Consider the following 15653-nt stretch of genomic DNA (forward strand, 5'->3'; position numbering starts at 1 on the left):
CATACACAGTGATTTAAATAGTCATTGTTCTTAATTTTTCTGTGCTGCTAAACCAGAAAAGAAATATTGCCCGCCGTGAAGGGAAAACAGTCACAGAAACACCTTTAGAAAGCAGGGGGTAGGAGGTGGGTGGGATCAAGGTGAACCCAGCTAGAAGGACCTTCCCCATTACCTTGCAGGGCAGCAGGGGCAGCTCTGTCAGACAGTTCCCACAGGACAGAGCATTTCTGGCCAGGTTGGTACAAGATTAAAACAATGATTATGATGATGTAAGAGTTTCATCTTACACATCCATGAGCTACAACTGTTAACCAATGCACACGGGGGGAGGAGGTTACATGCACATTGACTATTTAAAACTGTCCAATTTCATACATTTCGACAAAGCATTTAAAACTCTGCCAGAACTGCCCAGAATGGGTAGGGGGTGGGGAGGGGGACAGTCTATATTTACTTTAAAATGTGAATTAATTAGTTTAGACACAAGGAGCAAAACTACAAATGTCTTGATATCTCCTATATGTTGAGAATAAAATTATAGCTGTCTAGGGGCATTGAGTGTCCACCATTGCCCACTCTGTGTTTAGGCCTTCACACTTGTCTCACAACTCCCTTCTGCTACACTTCATAACATGCAATACCTCTGCAAGGGAGCTTTAGCTACAGGACTCAGAGGACAAGGTGCATGTTTCAGCTAAAGCACACCCCGGTTCTCAGTGCCTCAGCCCAAAGCAGCTGCTGTGTAAGAGCGGTGACGGCCGGGGAACACCCAAATGACATATTCTCCGCGTCCTTCCTATACTCTTGTGATGTTTACTGAAGTGCTGAGAAAACACTGGAGGAGACACTGGGGTAGCAAAGTCTAAAGTCAGATATCTTTGGGGAGGACTAACCACGGGCTGCAGGTTGGGGATTTGCAGGAGTCTTTGCTTCTCTGGCTCTCCAGTTCTTTAGTGGGCTTTACCTGGGTCAAAATCAAGTGCGAGATGGGAGACTATTGCTTTGTGGAAGACTCAGGGACAACTAGCCGGGCAGAACAGGGCTGTGGTCCCGACTCCCCCAGCAGACCTTGAACAACGCCAGTCCGACTCCTCCAGAGCGGGCTGAGGACAGGTCAGCTGCCTCGCCCCGAGGGTGGGGGAAGGGCGCGCTTTCCATCCGCGTACTGGGACAGGAGTTTGGGTGCAAACTAGTAAAGGCTATGGTGCTCCCTTTGCACCCAAGTAAAGGCAGGTGGTTTAGGGGACGGAAGGAGATTAAGCCAATGCGGAATGCCCGTACACACACTCTAGCACCACCACTTTGGGGACTTCGGGTCTCCCGCTGGCTCGGGCTTGGACCTTGGTCTGCAGGGAGAGGGTTGGAGGGACTGGGCGGCCGCGGCCCTTACCTTGCTGACCACGTTCTGGACGAGGCCGGCGCGGATGCCGTAGTCCCACGCGTGGCAGTCACAGTTGGAGGCGTTGTCCCCCTTGTCCGGAGGGGATGGCAGGGGTGGTGTGTCCCCTCCGTCCGCGCCGCTGCTGTTGCTCCGGTTGCCCGCAGCTTCCCAGGGGGCAGTGGAGAAGGGGGTGGTGGGGAGGCTGGTCCAGTTGCCCATGTCCCCGCCCCGGCCTGTGGTGGTGACCCCTGCCAGCTCGGTGCCTTTGCCGGCCCCACGGCACCAGAAGTTGGGCTGGTCCAGGAGGAACGAGTCCGAGAACTGGCTGAAACCGATGAACAGCGCCGGGATCCAGGTGAGCAGCACGAGGGTCTTCTGGTAGCCCCCGCCCAGGCCCCCGAGGAAGGGCAGCACCGACCCGTCATAGTCCAGCAACAAGAGGCTCGGGGCCGCAGCCGCCGAGCAGCAGCTCGGGTGCGGGCCGCCTCCAGGATGCAGTGGGGGCAGCGGCTGGATCTCCGCGCCGCCGCCGGGGCCCGCGCGTCCCCCGAGGGGCGCCGAGGCCGCCGCGTCCCCGGGCGGCAGGGAGCCGTTCTCCTCGGCCGGGGCCGGCTGCCGCCCGGGCCCGCCGCCCGCCGCCTCGCGCCGCCGGTCTATGGCCATGGCCCGGGCCCGCGGCTCCCGCAGAGGCGCATAGAGCGCGGCGGAGGCTCCGCGGGCGCCCCGGGCACAGCGCACCGGGCCAGGCGCCTGCAGCCGCTGCCGCCGAGGAGGGCCCGCGGCTCGAGAGAGAGCGCTCGGCGGCTCCGGGTGCGTCAGGCCGCCCCCATGTCACCCGCCGGACCCCGCGCCCCGGGCGCTGCGGCCCCGCTCGGGCGCCGGGCAGAGGCGGGCAGAGGCCGGCCGGGCCCTCAGCCGCCGCGGCTCATCGGTTCCGCGGCCCGGGCGCCGGCTGCCGAGCCCGCAGCTCTCCGCTGCTCCGCGCCGGACGCGACAGGAGGAGGAGCCGGCGCCGCGCCCGGCCCGCGCCCTTGCCTGCGGTTCAGGGCCCTGCGGGCGGCGGTGCGGGCGGCGGTGCGGGCAACTGCTGCCGCTCCCGGGGTGGCCGCGCTGTATTTCTCCGACTTCGGGCGCCTCCCGGAAGCCGGGAGCTCGGGACCCAGCCCGCCGAGCCGGCCGCGCTCTCCAGCTCCTGGAGCCGGCCCCACTCCTCCTCCTTCTTCTCCTCCTCCTCCCCTCCTCCCTGCCCCCCGGCCCGCCCCCTCTCCCCCCGCCGAGGTGGAGGTAACCGCGGCACCTGCTGCGCTCGGCTCCTGCTCGCGAGCGCCCCCTCCAGCCCGGGATCCACGGGAGGGGGGCGGGGGAAACGGGACACCCCGGGCCCGCCTGGCTGGAGGATCCCCTGCCCGTGCCCATTTCGCGCCGGGCGGGGCGGGGGAGGAGGAGACGCGCGTAGCAGGGGTCGCCGGCCGGCGACAGGTCCCGGCAAAGTCGGCGTGCGCCGAGAACGTGTGGGCCGGGTCTTCTCTGAGGCTGGGCTCCCGCAGCCGCGCGGGCCCCCCCACCCACTCCGCGCGCGCCAGGTCTCCGTGACCTCTGTCTCTTCAGAGGTGCCCGGCGGTCCCGCTGCCCGCGCCCCGCTCCCAGTCCCAAGCCCGAGGGTCTTCAGCCTTCGGGAACAACCCTCTGCGCTTTTTCCAGGAGCCGAATAAGGTTGATTTTTGTGTCCGTGGAGCAGGGTCAAGGAGGCGCCTTTGCCAATTTCAGGTCGCCAGTCCCCCGCAGTGTCTGGCCACCTGCGACCCGCCGCACCCACTCCCAAATCGCCATTTCTTCCCCCACTCCTAAGTGAATGCGATGTAAGCACGAAGCTGGGATATATCTCCAACACAAGTTATAATACACACAGTATAAACGTGATGGCATTCCCCACCCCCTCCCTAAGATCTTGTATTCACGTTTGGAACGCCGTGTGCACAGGCGCACACATCTATACTCTCACACAAGAAGACAAACCTCTCCCTCCTCTCCTGCTTCAGCGCCAACCTTGCCCAGCCAGCGCTGTATAAATAACACCAGCCCTGCGGCAAACGGCTACATTAGCATATTTCCTCCTGCACCCAGCGCACGCACCAATGAGAATTATCCGGCACCTTTCACCCCAGCGTCCGCACATTTTGGAGACATTTCATGTTCTGAGAAGTTTATTAATGGAAGTCTTAAATGGAGCAATCCATTTCTAGTCTTATTTGGGGCAAAAAAAAAAAAAAGTTTAGCTTTCCAAAAGGATATATTCTAAGCTCCATATACTGAATGTATTCTTTTGCATTTTCATTATTTGCTCAGTTAACCGCTGCATAATTTAGTGGAATACATTTTTAACCTGCAGTTCCGTGTTAAAGGCAACATGTGTTTACTGCATAAAATGCTGGCACATACGTACGAAAGAACTATTTCTGAAGGCTGCCAGGGGGCGGGTCTTGGGGGACAGGGGAGGTTGTGGACCTTCCTGCGTGGCCGAGAAGGGGTGATTAGATAACGATGGGCGGAAGGGGCCCTAAGGGCTGCAAAAGACACCAAACCTCTGAGAAATGGATCTGGAAACCACATATATAAAGAGCTGGGGGCGGGGAGGGGTGGGACACGATAGTGCACGTTGTGTACGTGGTAATTTTTCAACTTCACATTATTTATTAGCTTAACTTTTCTTTTCCTTCCCTCTCCTCCCCTCATTTGAAAAGCTAATACATGCAAAGTTCTGACCTCCATGCCTGGAACAGAGTAAGTGCGCAATGAATGTTAGCCATGTATTATTCCCAGTGCTCCTCTTGCCGTTACATACAATCCACATTTCTTTTTGAATTGAAATATAACTTTACAGATTTTATTTCTTTTCCTTTCAGCGGCTTATTTTCCAGAAGAGGTCCACTTTGTGTCTGGCTCTGCCTCCTTTCCCCCACAGTCACAAGGACACATTTGTTTTCTTGTAACTGATCACAAAAAGAGCATTGCCATTGACCTTAATGGCCCTTCCAATCAGAGTAACTATCATAGCCAGCGTTTCAGAGTTGGCTTTCAAACTCACACTCTGACTCAGTCCTCACATTCAGCACCCCAAGAAGTGGGCTTTCAAAGAGAAACAGCAAGGATCAGGTGACTGACTACCAGATCGAAGAGTTGGTCCCCAGCTGAGCCAAACATCTGGTTTTGAACCCAGATTTTCTGACTGGACATTACAGGATTTCTCCATTTCATCATACAAGGGTAACTATAGGGAAGAGTTTACAAAGATGTTTGTTAATGTGCATTTTTACGTGGGAGAAGCCCTGGCCCTAGGAAAAAGAGTTTCATTGTGAAGATGTTATAGTCTTTGTTCCCAAAAGGTGGTAAAAATCCTCAAATGGTACATTCTTAGAATTTAGGGACACACTGGAAAATGGTATCCTCTAAAACTGAAGCTAAAAGGAGGCAACATAAAATGTCTGAAATTAACTAGCTGCAGCACTGACCCAGGCATTGTAATTAATCTGTTGATTAGATTAGAGATTTCCCTGAATCCCTCCTGGATTGATATTTCCACCAAATCTAGTCAAGAAGATTAAAATGTAACTACTTTAAAATAAAGTGGACTTCAATTTATTAAAACATACCACAAATGATCTCATAACGTGAGCAAAAGGAGTAAAGAGGAAGAATTTGACACTCTGACAGCCTCAGGGGGTGAGGTTTGAGATCCATGGACCAGGATAGGAAAGCCAGACACCTGTTAAAAAATTACTGTTTTTAATTTTCTGCATGATCATTATCATCAGCTGCTATTTTTCTTGTTTGCTTAGTTATTTACTACCTCTGTATTTATTTATGTTCTGCCTCTAGAATGTAAGCACCTTCAGGGATAGGTGCCTTGTGCTCAGCTGTATGCCTGGTGGCTAAAACAGTGCCTGGTACATGCAAGGCACTCAATACATCTTTGTCAAATAAATGAGTGTATCAAGTTATTAACCAATTGACGATACTGTCTATTCAAATCATCAAACTGTTTACTTTGTTTCTTAAATCATCAAGCAACCTTTTTGTATTTGTTCATCTCTCAAAGATGGTGCTCAGATCAGCCAACATGAGACTTGAAATGAATTTGACAATTACATGTCTTGTTGTAAGGCATTGTGGTTACTGGATTAGCTCCCAATATGATCTTCTCTTGGGCAGTATTGGCTTGCAGATGGTGGCTTATAGGCCAAATGTAGCTCACAGACCACAGGCAATGTTTTCAGGAAAATAATTGCTAACATTTCAAAATTGGGAGATTGAATACTTGGAAAAAAAAATGTGTTTTGGACTTCTCTGAACATAGCAGAAGCCATTGTCCTTTTGATGCCCCATGTTTGTAGGACCGTGCTTTCTTGGACTGCAGTAAATGAGCAGGCACTCTCCAGCTTGCCCTCATCCCTGCCTGACACATGCCCCTCATGCATGTCATTTGGCCCCCAAAAGTAGCTGTGTTTGTGACCCTAAATTCATGTGAGTATCCTGAACCCAGTGATCTTCATAAAGAAGCTGAGTCATTCCCTTTTCCTTTGAAAGTATGTTAAAGAATCTACCAGTTTATAGTTTCCTAAAAATTGAGAAAATAAAGAAAGGAAATGAAAGTCATAACCTAATCACCAATACATTTGAACATTTTTATTTCCTTGGAGATAACAGGAGAAAAAATTTTTTTAGCTTACCTCTAAAATTGATGGAAACCTAATTTTAAATCCTCTATAATTCTGTAAAAGTTAATTCTAAGGAATTCAAGTCAGGGTTAATTAACTTTAAATGTACACTACAAGTCATACCAAATGGATTTCACATTGGTTTCTCTGATTATTCATGGTCTTTATACTTGAATTATAGATAGATAGATCACATTTTAGAATATCCTGTGTCATTTTTTTTAAACTGCAGCTTGATTTCTTCCTTTCAAATAACTATTTGAAAATTAGGTTACCTTGATTTTGGGAGGGTGGGAGAAAGTGATTGAGATTATTTCCAACTCTAGTTGTGTATACTTGAATATTATCTATATCATCCTTTGCCTTTTGGAATGTCAAGTCTGACTCTTTAACAAGAAATTTGACATTTACAAAACCTATCATAAATGAAAATGAAAAAGCTACTTCGGTTGACAGAAGTAATAAAAACGTCGCATAATCTATCCTAAGGAAAGCTACAGGTAGCATCTTGAGAAAAACTACCTACTCCTCTAGTACAGGTCAAATTCATCAAAAGGCCAAGTGAAAACAGAAAAAGTGAAGATAAGACTTCTATGCAAAAAGCTACTCCATTGTAAATGTAATGGCTAGGACCCAGTTACTTTCAAAGTTTGGTCAAAATTTAATTTTGAACTCTTTTATTGAGTTAAAAAAATTAGTGAGGCAAATTGATCTAAAATTTGATGTTGGCTTTTGTTTGATGAAAATCATAGATGTCATCTTTTTCTTACTGTACTTAAGAATGTTCTTTGGGCCAGGCGTGGTGGCTCATGCCTGTAATCCCAGCACTTTGGGAGGCCAAGGGGATCACGAGGTCAGGAGATCGAGACCATCCTGGCCAACATGGTGAAACCCGTCTCTACTAAAAATACAAAAATTAGCTGGGCATGGTGGTGCGCAGCTATAGTACCAGCTACTCGGGAAGCTGAGGCAGGAGAATTGCTTGAACCGGGAGGCGGAGGTTGCAGTGAGCCAAGATCATGCCACACTGCACTCCAGCCTGGTGACTGAGCAAGACTCCATCTCAAAAAAGAAAAAAAAAAGAATGTTCTTTGACACACACACACACGAAAATAACACGATGCCGAGACTTATAAGTGAATATTATATGTTTTATTCCAGCATGGAAACAGCCTCTTCTGTTTGATGAGAATCATCCCAAAGTTGGCATATGAAGCTTGAGTTTCAAGTATGGATGCTGAGCTCTTGACAGTGGGTAAGCAAACTGCAGATAATCACTGTTAGAAGGGCTTGTGGAAAGAACAATGAAGTAACCAGAGCTTAGACGAAAGAAGTTTCACTTTTCAAACGAGATAAACTAATGTTATTTAAACAACCCTTTTGTCCTAATGCTTTTCCTATTAATTCTACATGGAGGTGAAGAAAAACTCACAGATGGATGTAACCAAATCTAAAGTTATTAAACGGATTTTTTTTTCTATGACTGGAAGCTAGCAGGCGACAAGAGGAATGAATATTCCTGAAGGAGGTAGATTATTAGACCCAGAGTATACTTTCTGAGGCAAGCTGTTTTGACCAAGACATTGGTTTATTTAACTTCTTTCTTTAATAAGGCTGGTTTGAATTTATTACCATTAGATAGTCATAAATCACTTTTCATATTTAAAAAATTGGCTGTGTATGCATATTATTTTCAGTCCAAATTCTAGGCCATCTAAGAAGGCTTTGAATTAAAATTTATCATTCCTATAGCAAAATATATGTAAATATATGGATAAAGTCACTAAAACATTCTAAGTTAACAGTATTTTTAAGGTTTTCAATTTTGAACTTTGAGGAAAGCACTTTTTCTATTTATAAGATTATTTAACACCCTAGTATCAACAAGCACACCTAGCACCCAGATCTTGGTATCTAATACCATTCTCCAATATAAGGAACCAGGACCCCTTGGAGACAAATGGTTGATTCTAGGACAGGGCAGGAAATCTACAAGGTGATCCTGGGGCATTTTGTGTAGTGCCGGGAAGTAAGGAAGAGCTGAACACCTCCACACCCCTCCACCCACACAATTAGTGGGTATGTGAAAGGGACACAGGAGCCAAATGAAAGAGCTCCCAAAGTCCAAAGCTGGAGCCATTTGAGCAAAAAATAAAGTGCTATTGAATAATAAATAACCCAAATTATAAAATCTATACTATGTGTCCGTATGTGAAAAATAAATGATTGGATAAATGAGGAAGAAAAGATAGATCTCCCATGCAGAAAATTTCAAATAATTTATGTGGATACTCTGCCCTCAAGCAGGAGTATAAGTCCTCACTCCTTAAGTGGGGGCTGCACATATTGATTTCCTTCCAAAGAGTGTGGAAACGGGTAAAAATAAGGTTACAGTGGAAAAACTCTTACAGTGAAAAGCACTGCTTCAGCCAGGTGATCAAAGTTAGCATCAACAGTGATGAATCATGCTGACGCTGTGTACCCCTGATATGATACGGTGAGAATGGCACTTTACCTCTCCCATAACCCCCATAACCTGGTCTAACCATGAGGAAAATATCAAACAAATTCCTACTGAGGGAGAGTCTGCAAAATACCTGAGCAGTACTCAAACTGTCTGGGTGATCAAAAACAAGGAAAGTCTGAGAACATGTCACGTCCAAATGGAGCCTACAGGAGAGAGGATGACAAAATGTAATGGGATATGCTGGATAGGATCTCGGAACAGGAAAAGATGTTAAGAAAAAACTAAGGAAATTGCACTAAACAATGGACCTTGATTAATAATAATGTATCAATACTGATTCATCAATTGTGACAATGTATCAGACTAATGTAAGATGTTAAGAAGGCAAACTGAGCGTGAGGTATGAGGCAACTCTGTACTATGTTTGCAATATTTTTTATCAGTCTAAAACTATTCTAAAATTAAAAGTTTACTTTTGTAAAAAAAATGACATCTCAAACATTAATATTTAATTTCAAATTCTAAATCAGTGATATCGTTTGGATATGTTTACCCATCAAATCTCACATCAAATTGTAATCCCCAATGTTGGAGGTGGGCCCTGGAGGGAGGTGACTAGGTCATGGGGGCGGTTTCTCAGTAATGGTTTAGCACCATCCCCTTGATGCTGTCCTTAAGATAGTGAGTTCTCTCTTGGAATCTGTTTGTTTAAAAGTGTGTAGCAACCCCTCCACCCAAAATGTGTTTTGGGCTTCTCTGAACATAGCAGAAGCCAAACCTCCACCCCCACTCTTGCTCCTGCTCTGGCCATGTGAAGTGTCTGCTCCCTCTTTGCCTTCCACCATGATTGTAAGTTTCCTGAGGCCTCTCCAGAAGTTGAGCAGATGCCCATCCTGCCGCTTGTACAGCCTCTGGAATTGTGAGCCAATTAAACCTCTTTTCTTTATAATTTACCCAGTCTCAGGTATTTCTTTATAGCAATGCGAGAATGAACTAATATAATCAGTAATTTCTCTCTGTATAGATTTTTATCTCTATGATGACTTTTTTTTGTTTGTTTTTTTTTAGACGGAGTTTTGCTCTTGTTGTCCAGGCTGGAATGCAATGCCACAATCTCAGCTCACCTCAACCTCTGCCTCCCGGGTTCAAGTGATTCTCCTGCCTCAGCCTCTTGAGTATCTGAGATTACAGGCATGCGCCACCATGCCTGGCTAATTTTGTATTTTTAGTAGAGACGGGGTTTCTCCATGTTGGTCAGGCTGATCTCGAACTCCCGACCTCCAATGATCTGTCTGCCTTGGCCTCCCAAAGTGCTGGGATTATAGGCGTGAGCCACTGCACCCAGATATGATGACATTTTTAATCAAGACAAGGTTTGATGGTTTGAAACCCAGAGTTGATGGGAGGGGCACAAAAATACAAATGATTGAAAAATATATATATATTTTTTTGAGACAGAGGTTTTTTTTTGCTCTTGTTGCCCAGGCTGGAGTGCAATGGCATGATCTTGGCTGACCGCAACCTCCGCCTCCTGGGTTCAAACAATTCTCCTGCCTTAGCCTCCCGAGTAGCTGGGATTACAGGCATGTGCCACCACATCTGGCTAATTTTGTATTTTTTTTTTTTTTTTTTACTTTCTCCATGTTGGTCAGGTTGGTCTCGAACTCCCGACCTCAGGTAATCCACCCATCTCAGCCTCCCAAAGTGCTGGGATTACAGGCATGAGCAACTGTGCCTGGCTGAAAAATAAATTTTAATGAGAGCTTGTTATAGTAACTGATTTTTAAAAACACTCCAAAGGTTAAAAGATGCCAATATCAGCAAAATTATGAGCTATGGCCCAGGCTCTGGTGTAAGAGGCCAGCAAGGCCAGGTGGTCCTCCAGCCCTCAGACACATGGTAACTATCACCTTATTTTAAAGTTCTCTTGTTCCATTTGTGTTTGCATTTCCATATTCTATTTTGTTTTCATCATTGACCTAGAAATACATTTAAGCCAATTTTTCTTTGGTTTCTTAGAGCTTTTTCTTCTGCCTTGTTAACTTTATCAATGATTCCATTTCTTAAAAGTTAACATAGAACCTTTAGGGAGGCTGTGAAATACATGTGTATGGAATAACCAGGCTACTTTTAGGTAATGTAACAGAACAGGCTGGAACCTCCAGGTTAACAATCTTTGACAGAGTCTTTTTATCAGCCAGAAAATGCTTGGAATATAAATCTAAGGGCATTCAAGTAAAACTCCATTTTCTAGTAGGTGTCCCTAAAGCACAGGGCCCCTGATTTATATGTCTCGGTAGCTCCACTGCCGGTCACAGGGCCTGGCATCAATAAACATTTGCTGAATGAATGAACAGAGGAAGGATGGGATGCTATATAGGATTCTTCCAGAGAGAGAAGAAGGAACAGTATATTCCAAATAAAAGGAATAGCGAGAATGAAATGCAAAGGTAGGAACCAGATGTGCATGCTTGTGGTAGTTGGTACACGGCATTTCCATAATATGATTTACTTATAGTATTTATAGAGGAAAATTGGAAAATGCTATTTTAAGTATAAACATTACAAGTTTTGTTTTGTTTTATTTTATTTTATTTATTTATTTACTTTTTTTGACACAGAGTTTCGCTATTTTTGCCCAGGCTTGAGTGCAATGTGTGATCTCTGCTCACTGCAACTTCCGCCTCCCAGATTCAAGGGATTCTTCTGCCTCAGCCTCCCGAGTAGCTGGGATTACAGGCATGTGCCACCACGCCTGGCTAATTTTGTGTTTTTAGTAGAGATAGGGTTTCGCCATGTTGATCAGGCTGGTCTCGAACTCCCGACCTCAGGTATCTGCCTGCCTCAGCCTCCCAAAGTGCTGGGATTACAGGCGTGAGCCACTGCGCCCAGCAACATTACAAGTTTTAAAAGGAAGTTAAGAAAACCCCAGAATACCTCACCTTTAAAAAATGACTTCATTGAGGTATAATTTACATACATACATTTTAAATGTGCAGTTCAGTGATGTGTACACCTTTGAAACCATCTTCTGAATCAAGACACACAGCATTTCACTCTCCCCAAAAAAGATCTGTTGTGCCTCTTTGCAGCCAGCCCCCTACACAACACCCTAGGCCTTCTCTCACTACAGATTAGTTTTTCCTGTTCTAGAACCTGGAATAAATGGAACGAGGCAGCTCACACTCTCTTGCGCCTGGCTTCCTTCACTCAGCATAACACTTGTGAGATTTGCCCATGTGGTTGCTGTATCAACATTTTATTCCTTTGTGTCATTGGGCAGTGTCTCACTGTAGGCATAGGCCTTAGCTTGTCATGCATTCTCATGTTAATGGACATTGTGGTTGCTTCCAGTTTGGGGCTACTATGAACAAAGCTGCTAGAAACCTTCGTATAGAGTTCTTTGTGTAGAATATGTTTTCATTTCTCTTGGATAAATATCTAGGAGTAGGATTGATGGGTTGTATGATAAACCATTTCTCATTTTTTGAAAATGACACCTTGTGGATCACCAATCCACGAAATTTGTCCTTATGGCCGCTGGTGGAACAAAGAAAGCAGGGCTAGGAAGAGCATCATCTGAGCTGGCAAGGACCAGCTTATGACTTTAGGATATTTGAATAATGCTTGCATTCTATGAGGACACAGCAACAATGGGGAGAACGCACAGTATGCTGGCTAGTGATTCTGAAGCTACAGGGAATACTTTACATGTCATTGCCTGAAAATTAGTTTTAGGTGGCATATTAGGGTTTCATACTTCATGGCAAGAAATCTACAGGAAATTACCTGTACTGTGAGTGCATCAGCACCAGTATTTTTTCACATGCAAATTATAGAAAACTCAAGGTAAACTGCTTGTGCAAAAAAGGAACTTGATTAGCTCATATAACCAAAAATACCAAGATTTTGCTATTGACATGACCCGGCATGATGTGATTGGGATGCAGGGCGCTTCAAACCCTTCCTGGCCAAAGTCGCACTGTAGGGCCTGACTTCGCTGCTTTGTCCACATTCCCTCCAGGCTCTTTATTTAAGTTTGGGGGTCTGGAGACTGGGGAAAGGAGGCCAGCTTCAAGGGCTTTTACTTCTATCAGCCCCCAACTTTAGACCTGTTTTTCAAAGCATTGCTTTTTAATTACTACTGTCTTGATTGATTTGCCAAGACAGTAAGAAGTAGCTGGGAGTGTGCCGGGCATGGTGGCTCACGCCTGTAATCCCAGCACTTTGGGAGGCTGAGGCAGGTGGATCACCTGAGGTCGGGAGTTGGAGACCAGCCCGACCAACACGGAGAAACCCCGTCTTTACTAAAAATACAAAATTATCTGGGGGTGATGGCGCACATCTCTAATCCCAGCTACTCGGGAGGCTGAGGCAGGAGAATCACTTGAACCTGGGAGGCAGAGGTTGCAGTGAGCTGAGATCGCACCATTGCTCTCCAGCCTGGGCAACAAGAGTGAAACTCTGTCTCAAAAAAAAAAAAAAAAAAAAGAAGTATCTGGGAGTTTAGTTCCCCCTTAACCTGGGACAGGTGAGCACAGATGACAAAAGCCCCAAATCCATTGCCTGCTTCCTTGCACATGAAACCCTATTTCACCGTCTGCTTCTAAAGATAAAAGCCTACATTCATGAGGATAAAGTTTCAAGCCCAAAGAAACACCTCACAGGACCTAGTGGGGAAGGTAGAACATCTAAGTCAGACCTCCTGTATTTTTGCCCAGACCTCACAACCTTCTGGTTGTGTGACCTTGAACAAATCCCATTACTTCTGCCAGCCTTACTTTCCTCGTCTGTAAAATGGGAATAATCATCACACCTGAGTTACTGCCCATCACACAGGTTGGTGTGAGGAACCAATCAGGTAATGTGAATGAATTCGGTATGATTGAGTTGCTATCAGAAGTGGTCATCCTGACCTCAACCACTCAAACTATCTCTGTAGAGTTTATCTGATTCCTCATCACCACAAACCTGGGGCCAGATTCCACTGTCAATCAAATAGAGAAAAGAGGTTGGAATCCCCAGAGGACATTTCATTCCATTAGTTCTACTAAATAACTCTACAGTAGAGACCAATAGATCCAGAGCTTGAATTTGCTGCCGTGATCAGACTCCCCGGTAGTGAACGTCTGCAGGCCAGACCTGTGCTGTCCTGAATGCCTTGCTGCCTTGCCTTGCCCCGGGGCAGGAGATCCGGCCCTCTAGGTGGTCCCCTAGGCTAAACGGCAGCAAGAGTGAAGGCCTGCCACACTCCAGCAGTGTCCTGTCCACCCCACAGAACCCCCACAAGAGGCAGCCCCTATTTTCATCCACCTGGCAGCTCTAATGGTAGGTCCTGGCTCCACCTTCTCCCGCTTGCCCTGTCTTGCTGCAGACACATTGCTTTGCATCTTGGACAGAACCAGAAACGTGACACATTCCTAATAACCTTAATAATCCTCACAGCTAGCATTTCTTGAGCACGCGATCACATTTCCACATATCTCATCTCACTTAAAGTACCCTACACATCTGCGAAGGAAGGATCATTGCACCATTATGGAGACGAGGATACAAACTGTCAGGCCTCTGAGCCCAAGGTAAGACATCATATCCCCTGTGACCTGCACATATACATCCAGATGACCTGAAGCAACTGAAGAACCACAAAAAATAACATTCCACCATTGTGATCTGTTCCTACCCACCGTAACTGATCAATTGACCTTATGACAATACACCCTCCCCACCCTTGTGATAATGTACTTTGTGATACTCCCCCACCCTTAAGAAGGTACTTTGTAATATTCTCCCCACCCTTGAGAATGTACTTTGTGAGATCCACCCCCGGCCAAAAAAAATTGCTCCTAACTCCACCGCCTATCCCAAACCTATAAGAACTAATGATAATCCCAGCACCCTTTGCTGACTCCTTTCTTGGACACAGCCCGCCTGCACCTAGGTGAAATAAACAGCCTTGTTGCTCACACAAAGCCTGTTTGGTGGACTCTCTTCACACGGACACGTGTGACACAAACCTTAAAAGATGTGAAGAAACTTGCCCACGGTCACGCAGTATCAGAACCAGGATTCAAAACAGAAACTCAGACCTGTCTCATGCCAATGCTTGGCATTCTCATCCACTACAATTAGCCACCTCCGCTGGATGGAAAGAGTTGGGGAACTTCTGCCAGGTCTTTCTGATTCCATGGGGTAGATGTCTAGATCTGACAGGGCTCATCTCCAGTCGGATGCATGCCCACTGCCCCTTCCTCTCCCTGTCCTCTCAGCAACAGTTGGGCCCAGTGGGCTTCTGTGACTCATACCTTTGCTTCTGGAACTGGCTTCCTCTCTGCCCCAATACCAGTGACCTTGAGAAATCCCAAATCATTTCCTTCCAGGAAAATGTCCACTTCCAGCTCCTCAGGCCAGTACTGTCATCCACTGTGCGCTCCCTGGAGCCATCCCTAAGCCCTTGAGCTCTCTGGAAATCATTTACAAAGTCAGGAGGATCATTTTAGCATTAGCCCTTATTCCCTGAACAAAACAGGCCCCTAGACAGTGAGGGCTTCTCATAAAGTTGCCTGACTCTCTTTTGCTTCGGGTTCTGGGATAGACTCAAAGCCTCTTGAGTATAAAATTCTGTAACTTCCACTCTGTCTTCATTATGTGAGATGTTCAGAAAACCCCACTATTGGAAACAGAACTCACTAGACACTCAGGTAAACTACTTTGGCCTTTCATTCGACACCCACCATTATTTGAGGCCCCTTAGGGATTCACCGTCGGTGCCTGGAGCAAGTTTGAAAGTCATCAAAGGGGGCAGGTGTGGCTCTGGAGGTCCTCGGGAATCTCTCTGCAGAAGGAATCCAATCAAGGAAAATCTAAACTGTTTCCTGTGACTGTATGTCATGTTTTTGCCCTTTTCCTCCACCTAGTTCATTTTAAGATCTTAATGCTGCCTATCAGATGAGAATGTTACATATAAAATTAGATATTTTAAAATAAGCAGGCCTGGACTTGTACAGACAAATTTCTCACCTCTTCCACAGAGGACAATAGACTTCTGAAAAAGGTGCTGTATTGTCTAAACCCCTCTGGCCCCCTCTTC

At 46.4% G+C, this 15653-nt stretch overlaps 1 protein-coding gene and 1 long non-coding RNA gene across 5 annotated transcripts in view; one reads left to right on the forward strand and one right to left on the reverse strand.

The window, feature by feature from the left end:
• SLC22A23 (solute carrier family 22 member 23) overlaps positions 1 to 2604 on the reverse strand; it is a 187810-nt gene extending 185206 nt beyond the window's left edge. For 2 of the 4 annotated variants that reach the window (XM_009241400.4, XM_063725312.1), the window contains exon 1: positions 1391 to 2600. In XM_009241400.4, coding sequence (XP_009239675.3) covers positions 1391 to 2044 — 654 coding nt within the window. In that variant the 5' untranslated portion in view covers positions 2045 to 2600. Of the gene's footprint in view, positions 1 to 1390 lie in introns of all 4 variants that reach the window. The other 2 variants (XM_054557138.1, XM_054557136.2) reach the window with 1 other exon arrangement.
• LOC129059851 (uncharacterized) lies at positions 1636 to 10579 on the forward strand. Its single transcript, XR_008525920.2, has 5 exons — positions 1636 to 1736; positions 4285 to 4645; positions 5773 to 5902; positions 7258 to 7351; positions 9632 to 10579. It is a non-coding gene; the product is annotated as an uncharacterized LOC129059851 (long non-coding RNA).
• The last annotated feature ends 5074 nt before the right edge of the window (positions 10580 to 15653 follow it).

The sequence above is a fragment of the Pongo abelii genome, chromosome 5 (assembly GCF_028885655.2).
Source record: "Pongo abelii isolate AG06213 chromosome 5, NHGRI_mPonAbe1-v2.0_pri, whole genome shotgun sequence".
Classification (NCBI taxonomy): Eukaryota; Metazoa; Chordata; class Mammalia; order Primates; family Hominidae; genus Pongo; species Pongo abelii.